The 18932-nt window shown below is 44.9% G+C and overlaps 1 protein-coding gene across 1 annotated transcript in view; it reads right to left on the bottom strand.

Moving 5' to 3' along the window:
• Positions 1-2829: 2829 nt before the first annotated feature.
• Positions 2830-18932, bottom strand: part of hmgcll1 (3-hydroxymethyl-3-methylglutaryl-CoA lyase like 1) — a 35495-nt gene continuing 19392 nt past the window's right edge. Inside the window, exons 8-9 of the mRNA XM_063191210.1 lie at positions 4881-5006; positions 2830-3316 (exon numbers count right to left, since the gene is read on the bottom strand). Of these exons, the coding sequence (XP_063047280.1) occupies positions 3215-3316; positions 4881-5006 (228 nt within the window). The 3' untranslated portion in view covers positions 2830-3214. The remainder of the gene's footprint in view (positions 3317-4880; positions 5007-18932) is intronic.

The raw sequence follows: 18932 nt of genomic DNA, 5'->3' as shown, positions 1-18932 counted from the left end.
GACCCAGAATTGGGTCCTCACTGCATTGTATCTATAGGGCTGGGCTGGGGGCCCTTTCAGATGACTTTGTCCCGGGCCCAGCCAAAGCTGTCAGCGGCCCTGGCTGTGTGTGTTACACAAACGGCACAGTTTTCATGTCGACCTACTGCCCATTTTGTGCCATAAAAAGGACTTTTATGTTTTATTTGTGTGCAATAAAACGAAATGTTTTGTTTGCCTAAGAGTTTCCCAATTGTTTCCGAGGATATTTATTTCAACAAAAAATGTTTATGCTTGACAGTAAAGCGTTAAATGACTACTTAGGTGCCTATGTAAACTACAGGGCAGTCTGCCAACTTTGTATTTGGTGTTTCACATAATTTAGCTGTAGGACTTAATGTCATCGTAATGTGTCACAAAATTGCACAAATACATTTATGGACTTAGACTTAGAGTACATATTTTCAAGCCATTCACATTCTAGCATTTTCATCAGTGACATGCATAGAGGCAAGCTTGGCTGACCAGAAATAGACCATTGTTCACCAGAAATATAACGACATTTTGGAAACCGCCGGCCGCAAACAATCAGAGCCTCTCAAGTTCCATGTGTCTATTTTACGGGTAATTTTCTTTTTTTCACCCTCAGGCGAACTTGCTTTCAATTTGTACTGTGCAAACAAAGACCGGTTGGGTCCTCAACCGTGCGGCTGAATACCTGCTCACGATATCTGTTGACTTTTTCATCCTGTGCATGTCTACTATAATGGACATGGCTCCATCAATTACCCTCTTGAACGGCGGCAAACAAACCAGCGACGGATCACCTCACCGCTCGTTTTAAAGGTCAGAGTATAGGAGCAAAACAACCTGACATAGAGGGGAGTTTTATTGCCCAAAAACACCACCATTTGTCGTGACATTTTACAGTTGATGTGCTAATATTACATTACACATAGCTGATGCTTTTATACAAAGTGACTTACAGACATTTTCAGGTGTGAGGTATTGGTTACAGTCCCCAGAGCAAAGTGTGGTCAGGTGCCTTACTCAAGGGCGCTGAAGCCATTAACCAAGGTGGAGAGAGGTAAGGGTGGGATTTGAACCGGCAATCTTCTGAATTGAACTCCAAACCCCTCAACATTGGACCACAGCTTCTTAATGTTATTGTTATATTTCAGTTGAATGCCAGCTACTGATTAAGAATTATGTTGCCCAAAATACCACCACCTGTTATATCAATACAGCCCATGTTAATACGGTTGTGATTCTGCTGTTAAGTCTGCCACTAAGGAAGAATGACAAAACAGTCAGATATTAAATGGTAATAATATTATACTGGAGTATTAAGTTTCTTTACCACATTGTCATCGCCCACTGTACCATTGCATGCACTGCAGATGATCTCTGCCTGGGTGATCACCCATACAATTCAGTTTGCAAGCCCGTGGAGCTCGCTGCAAGTACACCTCAAAAAGTTCTCATAAAAATGATGCATTAGGGAAACCACTGCGTTCAAATTTCAAAAGGTTTTTATTACCTACAGTGTTTTAATGACAAACATACAGTGCAGTGCAAGAAGTGCTGTTATCGTTTTTGTATTATGTATTAGGCATACGTACTTGAATAATGTCAATGCTACAAGTCTATTATACAACAACTTAATTGGTTTCCGTCCTACATTGTTACGCCGAATGACAGATTATGATGAAAAAGTGCTCTTGGCCTGCCCAAACACCACCCTGCAGGTTTCCAGCATGGATTTAGGAAATGAGCATGAGATGCAGGGTGGAGATAATGATCAATGTCTCACTGGTTTTTAGAGCCAGTTCTGACCTCCAGGACCCAGTGTACTACTGCGTCTTAATGGCAAACACATTGAGCAGGAAATGAAGAAGAAGAGGCTCTCAGCAGGAAGAGACATTACAGCTTTCATAAGTGAGGAATCGTCTGCCCACAGACGACATACATACAGGGTGTGTGGGGTGGGGCCGGCCGGGCACATAGGAAACTTCAACATGAAGTCCTTTGGTAAAGCACAGTTAGGTTAGTATTACATTTTTAGGCGTTGGGGTGCACACATAGTATAAAGTGCATCTGAAGTTCATTAGAAGTAAAGACATTTCAGCGACATAAATACAGTATGAAAGCTCTACAGGTCATCCACGGAAAATAGCAGTTTTCTCTACATGGCACGGTGATCTCCAAAAATTCCGTGCTCCTGGACACGGATGTTAAGGACACAAAATCCGTGTCCAGGAGCACGGATTTTGCCAAAATTCCGTGCTCCTGGACACGGAATTGTTTTCCGTGCTCCTGGACACGGAATTGTTTGAAGTGCTTTCTATAGGCTATTTCCACAGTCTTGTGTTTTCTCAGGATTTTTCTAATTTCAAATATTTTGTCTAAAAAAAAACATTTCTTACTGACAGGTTTGGGTAAGGGATTGTTTTGGTCTGGGCACAGCTAGTTTTCTTTCATTATATTTGTTTGATAGCCTAGCAACCAACTGGAAAAGGTATTTCTCAAAAATATGTCTTTAATGACAGGTTAAGGTTAGGGAATGTTTTGGTCAGGGCACAACTTAAATTGTTATAGCATTATTTTGTTTAGGATTAGCATTTGGTATGTATTTTCTAATGATAGAGATAACACAGTGCTGTGGTAATAGCCTATAGAAAGCACTTCCGTGTGCCCATCACGGAAAACAATTCCGTGTCCAGGAGCACGGAAAACAATTCCGTGTCCAGGAGCACGGAATTTTGGCAAAATCCGTGCTCCTGGACACGGATTTCGTGTCCTTAACATCCGTGTCCAGGAGCACGGAATTTTTGGAGATCAGGCTGGCACGGCACTGTATACACAACATGTTATTGCACCTTGCACCAGGGGTGGGGAACCTATGTCTCGAGGATGCAGTTTGTGGCCCTTGAGGCCGTTTTATCCAGGCCCCAATATAGTTTTCATGTTATGCAGCTTCACATGAAATATGACATATTTTGTAAAGGAAACTTGCATTTCCAATACAATTAAGTTATATTCAAGGGACCTAGAGAAGGTGGGTCTGTTTTAAAGGTGGTTGCCTTCAATAGGCCTAAAGTGCAGGGGGAAATCCAGGTTTGTGTTCATAATACGGCCCTCGGAGGACTTTTACAGCACTCAAATGAATATGAATGAAAAAGGTTCCCCACCCCTGTTTTAGAACATCTGTGAGACACAGTGTGGCATCCATTGGCTAGCACTTCACAGTGGCTTGGGCGACCTTGGAGTTGGTCCGGCGGTTTAAGGCTTGACAGATGAATTCACCTGCCTCTTTGACTTTCGAAAGATTCACCCCCTGGATTTGAGAAGGAGGAAAAAAGACAAGAAGTCAGTTTAACCCATTTTAGCCTGGAGCGACATATACACTGCATTCAGGCTCTTGAGATTTGAGAAGTTTTTATTTGAAAAGTTAGAGCTGAATGAACACATTCTAATGCAAAATGAGTGTCCTGGCATTTAAATACAACTTATTTCATGTGCTTCGGCGGCTGAGATATTTAGGTTTTATTAGGCAGAGGGCATCCTTTCCCAAAATGGGCTTAGGCTAAAATGGGTTAAACGAGTTGCACATGCATGACTCAAACAGCAGGGGGTGCAACAGAAAAGGAAACACATGTCGCCCAGGATTAAAGGTAAACTGAGCTCTGCAAAACTCCTCCAAGCAGTTAAAAGGTTAATGAGGCGAAACAGCTGTAATATGAGTGTACGGTAAGCCTACCATGATCAATGTGGGGGAAAATGCTGTTTTAAAGGGCACGATCGAATGGATTGCCAGGCAGGGCGCTGGAATGAGCGGAGCAGACTAGAAGTCAATGGCCTGCATGCCTGCCTGCCTGAAACACTAGAGCCCCGTTGTTGTTACAAAGACTGATGTTTGAGGTCTGCACCCCATCAACACATGCACACTGGGTTGAGTGATGTGTATTTAAATATATATTGCTCTGAAACACTTTGCTTTTACAGCTGAGGAAGACAGTTTTTTCTCTCTCTCCTTGAAAGCTACACAGTAAAAAAAATAGTGTTAATTTAACACTTATATTTACTATCTTCTAGAGCAGTGGTTCTCAACCTTTTTAATACATTTTAATAAATGCCCCCTAGACCTCCTCACAGAGTGGAGTAACTTTATTAATACCCAAAGGAAAATTAAGCCCCCGTGACCTCATTATAAGCCAACACCCCCCTTAGTATTACAAAAATAAAATAGACTAATGCCCCCCCTATGCCAAATATGCCGTCCCCTCTCAGCTGTATCCTTCTCAACGCCCCCCTAGGGCTGTAGAGCCCCCAGTGAGAAACACTATTCTACTTTAGAGTGTATTTGGTCCCAGAGTACTCTGTAAGTGCTGAATTATAGCTACATTTTCTTTTTACAACTAAGCTACATGTTATTTTTTACACTATACCGGTTTCCAGAAAAACATTGATGGTGAATTTCTGTGTGTTATTCAGTCTTCTATACATCTTCAGCCCTGTTGCTGTGCTCCATGTGCATACATATGGACGGTACAGATGAATCACCACTGTACTGTAACTATAACCCTGTCATTCTGTCACAAACACATGGAGTCAAAATGTGTGATGTTGTGTTTCTTCATGTCATACGAGACAGGTGTGTTTACGTATGTGGTGGTTTGCACTTCCCCCACAAACACCACCACTACGGCGACATGTGAGAAAAGAGAAGAGAAGAGAGAGAGTAGGTGGTGGATTAGTGGGTGGGGTGGGTGGATCATGTGTGGGTGGGGAGAGTTGGATTGGAAACAAAGGACAGATGATTCCTCGGTGGTGGGTGCGCTGCGAATGAATGAATGAATGAATAACAATAATAATTAAATAACAAAAAAGGGCACACTTACAGTCTCAATGCCCAGGCCATGGAGCATATAGACAACATCCTCTGTGGAGACGTTGCCCGAGGCCCCCGGGGCGTGTGGGCAGCCCCCCAGCCCTGCCACCGAGGAATCCACCACAGAAATCCCCATCTGTGCAGAGCAGAGCAGAGCAGAACAGAACAGAGCAACGTTGCCAGATTAGGCGGTTTCCTGCCCAATTGGGCTACTTACAGTAGGATGGCCATCTGCAGGTAAAAATGGATTTTGGAAGAAAAAAAAAAGCCCAATTTTTGGCCATAGAAATCATTAGAATTGGGCTGGATTTAGTGCTTCCAGGCGGGTTTTGAGCATTTTTTTTGGGCTGGAAATCATCAGCCTCATCTGGCAACCCTGGAGCAGAGCGGAGCACAACAGGACATTCAGGCATTATTCTGTGGTGCCCACAAAAGGTGAGCCGAGCCGGGTGTGCAGCCTCTCTACAATGCTATCAGTTATCCTTTTATTATGATGTGCTGTTCCTGTGTGGTTTTGTTGCCTGAGAAGACACTGTATAAATTCGGGGGGTAGGAGGTGTTAGGGGGGGGGTTGGGGGAGGGTGGTATGTGTCAGGGGATGTTTAACGTGTCTTTTGTTTATTATCTGGCCTTGTACTGTGGGCTCCTTTTTGTGTTGGAGCATACCAGGGGCGTAGCAGCAATTTTTGGACCCTATGCGCAATCGGCTCCAATGGACCCCCCTAAGCCATAGTACTATATCTTCATATATCGGACTGTGTGTGGGCCCCCTATATAGAGGTACATGGGGTTCTGGTGACTCAGTCACACTTTACCCCCTCTTGAACGACACCCCTGGAGCAGGGCTTGACATTAACTTTTTTCGCTTACCGGTCACTGTGGCTAGTGGTTTTCCCGAGGTACTAGCCATTCAGCTATTCTACAAGCCACAAATTTGATATTGCTTTTTTTTCTTCATGACCGTGTACATCTAACCTCAGAAGACAAGGTGATAAAGCAAGAAGACGAGTGCACAGCTTTCTACATGGAAATAAATCAAACAAACAGAAACTGAGTAACTGAGCTTTACCTTGAACTAAACGGATACAAACAATTGATACACAAGGGGCAAAGTGCAGAATAAAGGCAATGTTGATATTTCATACCATAGAACAGTGGTTCTCAAACTTTTTGTGTGAAGTACCACCCGAGAAAATATTGAGCTCTCCGAGTACCACCAACATTGACAACCAACATTAGAATATCGCAGCAAAGGCCTTCCATTCTCACTTTTGCCATTCAACAGGTTCATAACGGCATCAACAGCTACAGTCACATTCAGTGCAAATTTCTTTTTAAATTTCTTGCTTGCCTAGTATTATTAGTAGTATCTGCATTATAATTTCAGATTCACACAGTTCAACATTACAAAATGTGAGACCAAAGAGACATTTTCGACTGCAACAACTAGTAATTCTTCCAAGTACCACCATAAATGTCTCAAGTACCACCAGTGGTACGCGTACCACAGTTTGAGTCAAGTCAAGTAGGTTTTATTGTCAATTTCTTTACATGCACTGGTCATACAAAGAATTTGAAATTACATTTCTTGCTTTCCCATACAGACATAGACTAATTAAGGTAAGGACATAGACAGTATAGACATAGACAGTACTTATACATGGACTTAAGACAGTATGGACAAAGACAGTGCTCATACAGACATTTAAAGTGCAAGACTGGACAACAGAAGACTTGTAGAGGACATACATTAAGAGGTATTTGTTGTGTTTTTGTGCTTTTCCTAAAAAAAAGTCCTTTATAGCGTTCTGACATGGTAATAGTAGCATTTTGAAGAAAATAAATATAAAAGGTCTGTTCAAGTACACCAGCAGCAGTGTGTGTGTGTGTGTGTGTGTGTGTGTGTGTGTGTGTGGTGTGTGTGTGTGTGTGTGTGTGTGTGTGTGTGTGTATGTGTTTAGTGCAGGTAGAAGGTGCGGTGTGCGTCTTGTGTGTGTGTTCGTGTGTGTGTGTGTGTGTGTGTGTGTGTGTGTGTGTGTGTGTGTGTGTGTGTGTGTGTCAGTGTGTGTATGTTTGGGTTTAGTGCAGAAAGTGCAGTGTGCTTGTGTGTGTGTGTGTGTGGTGTGTGTGTGTGTGTGTGTGTGTGTGTGTGTGTGTGTGTGTGTGTGTGTGTGCATGTTTTGAGTTAGTGCAGTTGAAAGTTCAGTCAAGTATAGTAGTGCAGGTGGAATGTTCAGTCGCAGATATGGTGGTGGGGGATGGGGGGGGGGGGGTTTGTCAGTGGCCTTGCTGGCTAGAGGCTGACAGGGGGGGGGGGGGGGGGGGGGGGGTTGTCAGTGGCATTGCTGGCTAGAGGCTGACAGTGGAGGGAGAGTGGGTTGAGTGTTCAGCATCTTGATCGCTTGGTGCATTGTGCTGCTTCGCCAGCGGGTGGTACGGGAACGGAGGCGCCTGTACCTCTTTCCAGAGGGAAGGAGGCTGAACAGTTTGTGTGCAGGGTGGCTTGTGTCTTTGATGATCATCAGTGCTTTCCGGGTGAGGCGTGTGGTGTAAATGTCCTGCAGGGAGGGGAGTGGTACTCCAATGATCTTCTTCGCTGTGTTCACAACACGCTGGAGTGTCTTCCTGTTTTTCTCCGTGCAGCTTCCTCCCCACACTGTGATGCAGTTGGACACGACGCTCTCTATGGTTCCTCTGTAGAATGTTGTCATGATGGAGGGTGTAGCACTTGCCTCCTTAGTTTGCGCAGGGAAGTAGAGACGCTGATGGGCCTTCTTCGCCAGTGATGTAGTGTTGGTGGTCCAAGAGAGGTCGTCGCTGATGTGCACTCCAAGGAACTTGGTGCTGCTCACTCTCTCCACAGCATCGCCGTCGATGGTCAGTGGTGGTAGTTGTTTTTGGACCCTTTGGAAGTTGACAACAATCTCCTTGGTCTTGTTGACATTCAGCAGGAGGTTGTTGTCTTTGCACCATCTGGCCAGCAGGTCTACTTCTTCTCTGTAGTGAGTCTCATCGCCCTTGGTGATGAGGCCCACCAGTGTTGTATCATCCGCAAACTTCACTAGATGGTTAGTGCTGTGGGTCGTTGTGCAGTCGTGTGTCAGCAGCGTGAACAGCAGGGGGCTGAGAACACAACCTTGCGGAGCCCCCGTGCTCAGGGTCAGGGTGCTCGAGGTGTTGTTCCCTACCCGTACTGCTTGTGGTCTTTGCATCAGGAAGTCCAGCAGCCAGTTGCAGAGGGAGGTGCTGAAACCTAGTTTGTCCAGTTTTCTGATGAGTTGTTGTGGTATTATGGTATTGAATGCTGAACTGAAGTCAATGAACAGCATTCTCACATATGAGTCTTTATTGTCCAACAAGTGGGTGAGGGCTGGATGGAGGGCAGAGCAAATTGCATCCTCCGTGGATCGCTTGGCTCGGTATGCGAAACTGGTAGGGGTCTAGGGTGGGGGTAGGGTGGCTTTGATGTGTGACAGGACTAGCCGTTCGAAGCACTTCATGATTATGGGCGTCAGTGCTACAGGACGGTAGTCATTGAAGCATGATGGTGATGATTTCTTCGGCACAGGTATGATGGTAGCAGCTTTGAAAAGTGATGGGATGACTGCTTGCTCCAGAGAGATGTTAAAGATGTCTGTGAAGACATCTTTCAGCTCTTCTGCACAATCCTTCAACACTCGGCCTGGTATGTTGTCTGGGCCAGCTGCTTTGCGTGGGTTGATGGTGGCCAGTGTCCTCTTAACACTGGCAGAGGACAGGTAAAGGGGTTGATCATGGGGGGGAGGGGGAGTTTTCTGTGGGTGAGTGTCATTTTGTGCTTCAAAGCGGGCAAAGAAACTGTTCAGGTCGTTTAGCAGAGAGGTGTTGTTGTCACAGCTTCGTGGTGCAGGCTTATAGTCCGTGATGGCCTGTATGCCCTGCCACAGGCTCTGTGCATCTCTGCTGTCTTTGAAGTGTGTTGTTATTTTGTCTGAGTATTCCTTTTTTGCTTTCCTGATGCCCTGGGACAGGTTAGCCCTTGCTGTCTTTAGGCCAGCTACGTCTCCTGCTCTGAAGGCTTTGTCTCTGGCCCTCAGCAGTCGGTGAACGTCTCCTGTGAACCATGGCTTCTGGTTGGCCCTGGTAGTGATGTGTTTTATTTCTGTAACATCATCGATGCATTTTGTGATGTAGGAGGTCACAGTGTCTGTGTACTCCTCAATGTCAATGTGATTGCTGTGGGTGGCAGTTGTTTTGAAAATGTCCCAGTCTGTGGTTTCAAAGCAGTCCTGAAGTCGTGAGATGGCTCCCTCAGGCCATTTTCTCACCTCCTTCTGAACTGGTTTGGTGAGTTTTGCCTTTTGTCTGTAAGCTGGCAGTAGCAGAATTGTCGTGTGGTCTGATGATCCAATGTGGGGGATGGGCTTTGCCTTGTATGCTCTCTTCTGATTTGTGTATTTGAGCACCACTGCCATAGAATAACCTACCTGCCAAATTGGCTAGTGAGACTCAAATTATTACAAGCCACAGCCAAGTTTTACCAGCATTTGGCCGGTTTGCTGGTGCGAGTTTCAAGCCCTGCCCTGGAGCATGTGTGAAGCCCTTATGCGACCCACGAGGCCCAATTACTACCTGACGCACAACTCAGAAGGCCAGCGGTGTGTTGTTTTGTTTATTCTGCCCTACAAAGGCAAAGAGCAGCAACTACAGTACGCCAACAACGAAACTGAGAAAAACGCATTTGAAGCCTTGGTATTGAGTTGGATATTGTAGTTACAGCAAATTTTACATAGCAATACCTCTAAAACGAGACAAGGCAAGGCACGGCAAGTTTATTTATATAGAGCATTTCATACGCAGGTGCAACTCAATGTGCTTCACAAAGTTAACAAATGTAAAGAAAGAAGGAAATGAATTAGAGTCAAAAAACATTTAAAACATTAAGATAAAACATACATTAAGATAAAACATAAGGTAAAAATAATAATAAAACAAAACATAAATAAACATAAAAATACAAATAATAACTAGAAAAGCACCCAGAGTGTGCAGACCTCCGCCAAGGATGTTGATACTACACATATATGAGTGTGTGATTTGTTTAACTTTTGTTTTGAGAAAGTTGAGGAAGTTTGCCATTCAATATAATATAAAGAGAAAGGAGGATTAGAAAGGCTAACCGTTCGTGTAGGCCTAACCGAATCCCAAACGTTTCCACGGCGCATCCCCTTCTACATCCCCCTCCCCCAACGACATCAAAACAACCTAGAAACAGACCCTGAACGTCATACAAAATACACATGTTTTTTGATGTTGATGAACGTCGACCAAAATGCAATACCCTGTGCTTTTTGTAATGAAGGTTGTTTGTAATTAAGGTGCTTGTTAACTTCTCTAAATAGGCTATAGAGTGATAGCTTTAAGCCTCATGACAAATTAAAAGCAAATATCGTTGTCAATTTAAACATCCCTCTCAGACTCATGGCGAATGTGTTAGGCTATTAGGTTATAGCAATCGTAGGCCATATTAACCTAATCTAGCCTTATGCGCAAAAGGTAAAAATCAGAACTGCGCTAGAACTGCAGCCTAATTAGTGAAGGGAATGTAATGATTTTGACCAACAGCACTCAACAACCAAAGAAGGGTTAGGCCTATTTTTTTGCCTACGATGGTATGCGTCATGGGTCACTGGTTGGTCTTGGCGCTGTCGGCTGAAGTGCATTTTCCTCTCCGTATTCCTCATGGGAAATCACTATTCACCGTTGTTAATCAGTTCACGTAGGCCTACATTGCTGTTGCGCTTTGAGGTCCATCTCGCAACTGTGGTTAACTTTAAATTCAGTGAAGGGGGTGTAATGCATTTGACCAGCATTGTGAACTTACACAGCCACAAATTCAATATTTTTGGCGATGGTAGGCTACCTAATTGTCAACCAAAATGATCTGCGGTGGTCACTGTCCATCTCGCAACAGTGCACTTCCACTTCACACACATTTTAGGCAGCGGTAATTAACAGGATTGCTTGTTAACTTCAACGAGGGTGTAGCCTACAGGTTGCCAGCTGATGAGCAACTTTTTAGACTGATGTTGGAGCTGGCGTCAAATGAGACATTCGCAGCCCGTTCCGTAGGCAAGGCTTACAATGGCGCAGGCAAATCCGTGTGGAATATTCGCCGGTGCTCGGTCATTATGCATCCTGTCGGGCATTGTGATCCCTGTCCATCTCGCAAACAACTTGGAGTTCACTTTAAATATAGCTAAGGGGATGGAATGAATTGTACCAGAATTGTGAACGTACATTCTTATTTTGGCAAGGGAGCCTAATAAATTCGACAGCATTGTGAACCCAAGTCACAGTCCACAACAGCATTGTGAACTTACACGATCACATATTCCATATTTTTGACAACGTAATTAATTCGACAGAATTGCCAACCTAAACTATCTGCGGGAGTGGTCACTGTCCATCTCGCAACAGCAATGATAAAAATAAAGGCCAACACAATCACAAATTCCATATTTTTGGCAGCGGTGGTAATTCATTTGACAGGATGCTGCCTGCGGCTGAGCAACATTATGAAATGCACTTGGCGTTGGAGCTGGAGGCGGAGGCAAAGGTTCCTCCCTGTTGCTGAGAGAAGCGCAGGCACGCCAGTGCTCTGTGCTTCTTGCTGTGCTTGGGAGCTCGCGCGCACCTTGTGGCAGGCAGTGAAATAGCAGGGAACGAACGAACGAACAAACAGGGAAAAAAATAGCAGGGAACGAACGAACACAGACAACACAGAGACTCAGGTGATCACATAACCTCCTGGCGGAGGTAAAAATAAAAAAAAGAATGATATGTAATTTAAGCTAAACCAAACAAGACACATTTGGACTACGTATATATATATATATATATATATTTGTCATAAGATAAAGGAGGTGTAACGAAGACCATTTTCAGTCTAATCTCAAGTTTTACAAAATAGGTAACTACTGCACTTTGCCTTGGTACGGTAATATTGGTGGCACCGTGCATGCAGTTCATGATGCACGCACGCTTCCATATCTTCCATATCAGCAGGACACAATATGCAGCAAAATGAGGGAATCTTGGTTGTGACAGCACCTGTGTTGCTGTTTTATATTGTTGATGCAAGTGTTCCTTCAATCTTCAAGTCTTTCCCTTGACTACAGAACGACAGGAAGAAAGAAGGACAGAAGAAAGACAATATACCTGTACACACACACACACACACACACACACATGCATATTCACACATGGACACGCGCATGCACACAGACACAAAGACACAAAGACACAAAGACACACACACACACACACACACACACACACACACACACACACACACACACACACACACACACACACACACACACACACCTTGCGGTTTCTCTCCATTCACTGCCATTCCAAAACCAATGTGTATAATACTTCACTGCAAAAAAAAAAAAAACGCACCACTTCCACCCAGAGCCGTAAAATAACTCAAATTTAATCACACAAAGACACCATCCCCTAAGCAGAAGCTGAGAGCACAATACCCTAGTCTTCTGCTCTTGGATAAATAGCAGAGAGAGTCAGAACCCATATGAAAAAATAATCACCTGTTGGAAAAGCTCTGCCTTGTCTTTTTGAACTTCCTCAGAATCAATTTGGTTTTCACTTGTGCGTATAATCAGTGTAATTGTAGGATTTCTGCAAACAGTGGGTGAGTGGCCTTGCGTTTGACTGTGTGTACAGCAAGCAGGTCTGGACTGGCCATCTGGCATAGCGGGCATTTCCCGGTGGGCCCCGCACCCTTGTGGGCCCCTATTTTCAGATTTTTTAAAAATATTTCTGAAAATAGGGGCACACGAGGGTACGGAACCCACCAGTGAGTCAGTTCTGCAGTGCTAATTATGGGGTGGGGGGCAGTGTTGCCAGATTGGGCTGGTTCCCGCCCAATTGGGCTGCTTAGGGTGGCCGTGTGCGGGTAAAAATGTAATTTATCAGAAAAACCCGCCCAATTTTTGCCATAGAAATCAATACAATTGGGCGGGATTTTGTGCTTCTAGGCGGGTTTTGAGCATTTTTTGGGCTGGAAATCATCAGCCTCATCTGGCAACCCTGGTGGGGGGTGTCCCTTCTTTAATCCAAAAGTGCCCGGGCCCTATTTCCTCCCCAGTCCAGCCCTAGTGTCTGGCCTCCATGTGAGGGTTAATGATCCGTTATAGCCGGCCATTCTAGCACGCCTCAGCTTTTGTTGGATCGTGCAGCCAAATACTCTGAAACTTCTCGCTCGCAGCAGGGGTCTTGACTTTTCTATTCTAATTTCGCAGCCGTGTGCTGACAAAACCCTATTTGACATGTTTCACTTGCGTCAGCAGTGTTTTCGCTCAAGTGTGCGAAACAATGCTATGCACCTCTTTCCCCCCACCCCCACCATCCTGAACACATGGCTGAAACAATGCTATGCACCTCTCTCCCTCTCCACCCCCATCCTGAACACATGGCTGTGTTAAAGAGATGCAGCCTGCAAACATCGGCATGAGGGCTGTAACGATATTGTACCGAACCGAGAAATCATGATACGCCGAGTCACGATGCTGTATCGTGATACCACAAGGCAGTATGGTGATATGCCTTATCTAAGTTCTGTTAGCCTTCATTCCAGAAAACAACCATGTGATATGATGGGACAGTGCTTCCAAGCTTAAGATTTAAAAAATCACGGGGTGTATCGAACCGTAAGTTAAAAATCGTGATGCGAACGGAATCGTGAGTTGAGTGAATCGTTACAGCCCTAATCAGCACAGTAAATGAGGGTCTGTAGCTTCCTGAAGCACTTGTAGAAACCAGGTAGAGGAGGACGGCAGGCCTGGACTGGGCATCTGGCATACAGGACATGTTCCTGGTGGGCCAACAGTCCACAGGGGCAGATGCTTTTGCTTGTTACCTCTGCTGAGGAGGTTTTCGGTTGCGTTGGTTTGTCTGTCTGTTTGTTTGTCTGTCAGAAGGTCTTTCGAAAAGTTATACATGGATTTGGATAACATTTTGTGGAGTTGTTGGGAATGGCAACAGGAACAAGTGATTACATTTTGGTGATGATCCAGATCACAATCCGTATCCAAGAATTTTCACCATTGCAGGTTAGGACCAATTTTGACATTTCAGTTTATAATTCTACAAAAGCAAGGAAGAAAGAATTGAAAAAAGTATGGTGTAACATAATCAGACAGTTCTATCAAACAGCTTCCTTGGCGGAGGTTTGCACGGAGGAGTGCATTTCTACTTTGTATTTTGTTTGTTTATTTTTTTTTGTTTGTTTTTTTCCCTTAGAAACCATGCCACAGTTTAGATGGGGCGACCCATTATTAGTGCATCTTTACTGTATAGAAAGTGGACTGTCATCATGTTTGAGTTGCTGGTCTATGTGCCAAAAATGCAAAGGGCGTTTTGGTCCCGGTCCAGGCCTGAAGGAGGACACTGAGAGAGAAGGAGATCTCTCTCCTCTCCTCTCCCAGGAGCATGGGTAGCAGAACCTTAAATCCATTAGGCTATTTACAGAGCTCTCTGGAATCTGTTGTCTTTGTCACAACAACAACAAATTATAAAGCCAGGCCTGCCTATTTTTTGAGGAAGCGCTTCACAGATTAAGATATCAGAATGTTTTCCACATGTTGTCCCGCATCCGCATCCGCACGGCTGTCTGGAGGATCTTAAAGAAGTTTTCCAGCGTCTGAGGCCGAGCCAAAAAGCCCAGGACAGGACGGATCCCACCGCAACGCAACGCAAGGTGAAATGAAGTTGCATTGCATATCCTCCCCAGGGCCGCTGACAGCTTTGGCCGGGCCCAGGACAAAGTAACCTGAAAGGGCCCCCCATTCGATACATGCAATGTAATGAAAACCCGTTTCTGGGCCCCCTCTCTCCCTGGGCCGGGGACAACAGACCCCTTTGTCCCCTCCTGTGGACATCCCTGATCCTCCACTCCCGGCGGTGGTTACCCTGGGCACTCGTAAGGACAGATCGATGCACTATCCCAGCCTCAGGTCATGTAACCATTTTGGCAGTACCGTACGGGTAAAACAAAACAAAAGTACAGGAGCACTGTTAAGATTTAAGTTTTTTTTTGTTTTAAACAATGGTAGTAATTTGTGCCTTTCCTCCAAGAACAAGGTCTTATTTCATAGGAAGGCTGTCTGAGAGGGCTGTAATTGCTGTTTGTGTTGGCTGGGCGGGAGCAATCCGTGTCGGTCGGTCGGTCGGTGTGTGCACTGCACTGCAACTGCAGCAGGCTCGAGGTTTCCAGACCCTTTCCCTTGGTTTCATTAGCATCAGCGTCAGGATATTGTATCGGGCAGATGGTTTTGTTGTGTAAACATGCGGCGCGTAATTTACCACCATGCTAAGCGTCCCGTGTTGGGGCGCTAACATCGGACAACCTGGAGGCTTCCCAGAGCATAGGCCCTACTCCCGATGCTGTCCTCACTGCTTGGGAACTGTGTGGTGAGGGGGGAGACCTTCGATGATCCCCTCCCCACCTCACCCCCCGAAAGAAAACCCAACCTGTTTCTGTTGCAATGTGCGTGGTCGCACGGGGAGTAGCGGTCAGGAACTCAAAATTGCAAGTGTTCAATTAACTTAGCACAGCCAAGAAACCAGATGTAGAACTGCTGCTAAAGGGCTTGCATTCAATGAGCTGTGGCCAGTGCAAGTTGAGAAGAGAGAGAGAGAGAGAGAGAGAGAGAGAGAGAGAGAGAGAGAGAGAGAGAGAGAGAGAGAGAGAGAGAAAACACGCCTGAATTCTTGGGAAGGTTATGAAACCTCATTTTCAGTTTTTCTTTCTTCAACCACAGAGTCAGGGTTGCTCCGTAGGGCTCTGTTCGGCTGGCTGGCTGGCAAGCAGTACAAGCTGGCTGGTACCACGCTCCACAGGTGAATGAAAAACAAAACAAAAAAAATGTTGAAGGGGAATACCACACTACTGTACAGTCCTTGGTCCTTGTGGTGTTTTCGTTGACACACTCGTGTTTTCGTTGACACAACGCTATTACATGAGACATTTAATTCGGAATTAACTCGCTTTAATTCTGAGTAAAGCTAAATTCCGCTTTGAAAGCGCCATGTCAACACCTCACAATTCAGAATTCAATGAAAGATCAAAGTAAACTCGACGGAACTATTTCCTTTGGAATTATTGATTCGACATTAAAAATGTCACGTAAACGTAGCAATTGTCCAGTTGTGTTTAGCGGTTGCGTTTCGAAATTGATAGGCACCCTGACTGAGCTCTGCTCTTTACCGTCTCTGTGTGTAATTGTGTGCTCGCTCGAGGCTAGCAGGTCTAGGTGCTGACAACTTCCCCGTCTTGGGACACGTTCCTCCCTGCAATAAATAAATACAGCAAAGCTACCTCTACGAAACCGCAACCATTCACTTTGTATGGTATTTTTTGGCCGATCGGTAGGCGGGCAGGGAAAAATATAATGAGTTATTTTCAAGAAAAGACGGAAACTCTAACTCAAGGGGGAGTGCATGAATACCCTCTGTGATCTGGGAGCAAGCGAGTGGGCATGCCAAGGTAAAGACCTTACTTACTTACACACAAATGACTCACTTTAAACACCTGGGGCCGTCGGGCAACGCGGTCATACCGCCAGAGATACACTGTGACATGTTGAGTGAGTAAGTGTATGTGTGTTTATGTTAGCCTAAGTGTGTGTGTGTGTGTGTGTGTGTGTGTGTGTGTGTGTGTGTGTGTGTGTGTGTGTGTGTGTGTGTGTGTGTGCGTGTGTGTGTGTGTGTGTGTGTGTGTGTGTGTGCGTGCGTGTGTGTGTGTGTGTGTGCGCATGTCGGAGTATGTGGTTGACCAAACTAAGTGGAGGCAGAGTATGTTTCTATGTTTACAAATGAATGAGGAAAAAGGTCACTGCAAATATCTCTGTGGCTCTGTGCACAACTCTGTCACAGGTTGACAATGTCAGTTCAGGAGACGGCGCTGCATGATGATGACCCTTCACACGTAACCTCCACACAACAACCCGACTGTCCGATCATTCGGCACATCTGTAAATCTCACTGTTAATTCAACTGATGTTCAGCAGGCGCTACCAATCACAGGCAGGTAGCCACCGTATAAATATAAAAAAAACTAAAGTGAATGTTTTACGCGGTCAGAGGCCACTTGTGTTTTCCCAAGGCCAAATTAATTCGGCAGGGCCGCTGTCCAGCTCGGTAACACGTCCCAGAGGCAACAGCTATTAAAACTGATCGTGCCTGGGGGAGAGCTGGCCTAATCTCGCCCTCTCCCTCTCCGCACAGAGCAATATTTTCCACCCAACGGCCCTCGCCTCTCGCTCCCCTGGCCTGGCCTGGCCTTGTCTGGCCTCACTCTCGTTCCCATGGCAACCGGCAGGAACACACAGTGCCAATCTCTGGAGGGCTAATCTCCAATAAGGCCTAACTGCTTCTTCAGCAGCGGTCGTCGAAAGGTTAATTGAAGAGACGGAGAGCAAAGCAGACGGTCAACAACCCCTGTTTTGACCGTATCACGTACGTAAAGGTAAAACTTCTGAGAATCTATTGCCTATTGGTGTTACTTTTTTGGTGCACTTGTGCACTTGAAGCACTATGTTTCAGTGCGAAACTAATACGCCATACACACTGACACATGGACACTGAAGTGCACAAGTGCACCACTTGAGATCCAGCAATACACTAACTCAGGTTTTCAAGGCAATATAATACAAAAATGCCCCATCCAGTCCATCAACTGGTCAACTTGACAACGTGGACTAGACTAGACCTAGCCGGCGTTGACGGACCCATAAATCAAAATGTCACTCCTCACCGTCATGCAACAGAACACACATCAACAGCACATAGTAATTGCTCTGGACTCGACTCGACTCGCTGTCCAACTGTTTGAAAGACAACATGTTGGACACAGGAGAAAACTGGTGTTTATCCCTACAGCAATATGATACTGTCACTGGATTACATCAAATATACAATGCAAGTAAATTAGGGAATCTGCATTCCCTCTCTGAATTTTTCCTCAAAAAAAAAAAAAAAGAATTGGTGTGGACATGTGCAGGGAAGCCGACATGGTGGGACAAAGGGGTCAGTAGTCCCGAGCCCAGGGAGAGAGGGGGCCCAAAATTGGGTCCTCATGACATTGTATGCATTGGGTGGGGGTCCTTTCAAATGACTTTGTCCCAGGCCCAGCAAAGGTTGTCAGCAGGCCTGGACATGTGCATCATGGTCACGTACAATCAGGCCTAATTTCCCCCATGGTTGCACAGTGACACCCGCAAAAGCCTTTGAAATACACATTTGACTGTTGACAATATACAGTACAGCTTTGAATACTTCTGGACCCCTTTCATGAAATTACATTGGGAAAAGATGTATGACATTTGTTATGTCTAAATGTTAAATCAATTCTTAAGGTTTTCTTTTGTTTCAGACATGTAAAACCTTTTAGGTAAAAGGAAAAAAAACTTGTACATGTCTAAAACGAAAGAAAACCTACAGAATACATTTAGAAAGATTGGAAAATTGTGCACCTGTTTCCTTTATGTGTTGTTGAGAGATTACATACACAGAGAAATTAGAGGTAGGTCTATATATTTTTATGTAACAGGCTAGATTATATTGAGGTTGAAAACCTTAAAAAGAGTATTGCAATAGGGTTTACAACTACACTTCTATAAGAGCTACATACATGTATACTTCACTCATTGCAAAAAACTCTGCGTACTCTGCTTATGTCTATCGTCGGCCCTGGCCACATCGAAGCACAACCATGCCACCTGTGCTAAGCCTCGATAGATAGATAGATAGTCAGACAAAAGACACCTCTGCAAGTATAAAGGCTCCCTGAGGACAGCAGTGAGACGTTTTCCCATGACCTTAAATACACACATTTACCAGAAAAAATAGAAGAAGAAGCAGAAGCAGAAGCAGAAGAAGAAAAAGAAGAAGAAGAAGAAGAAGGTGGAGGAGAAGAAGAAGAAGAAGAAGAAGAAGAAGAAGAAGAAGAAGAAGAAGAAGAAGAAGAAGAAGAAGAAGAAGAAGAAGAAGAAGAAGA

This window comes from Engraulis encrasicolus, chromosome 24 (assembly GCF_034702125.1).
Source record: "Engraulis encrasicolus isolate BLACKSEA-1 chromosome 24, IST_EnEncr_1.0, whole genome shotgun sequence".
Classification (NCBI taxonomy): Eukaryota; Metazoa; Chordata; class Actinopteri; order Clupeiformes; family Engraulidae; genus Engraulis; species Engraulis encrasicolus.
This window is presented reverse-complemented; position numbering and strand designations above follow the sequence as displayed.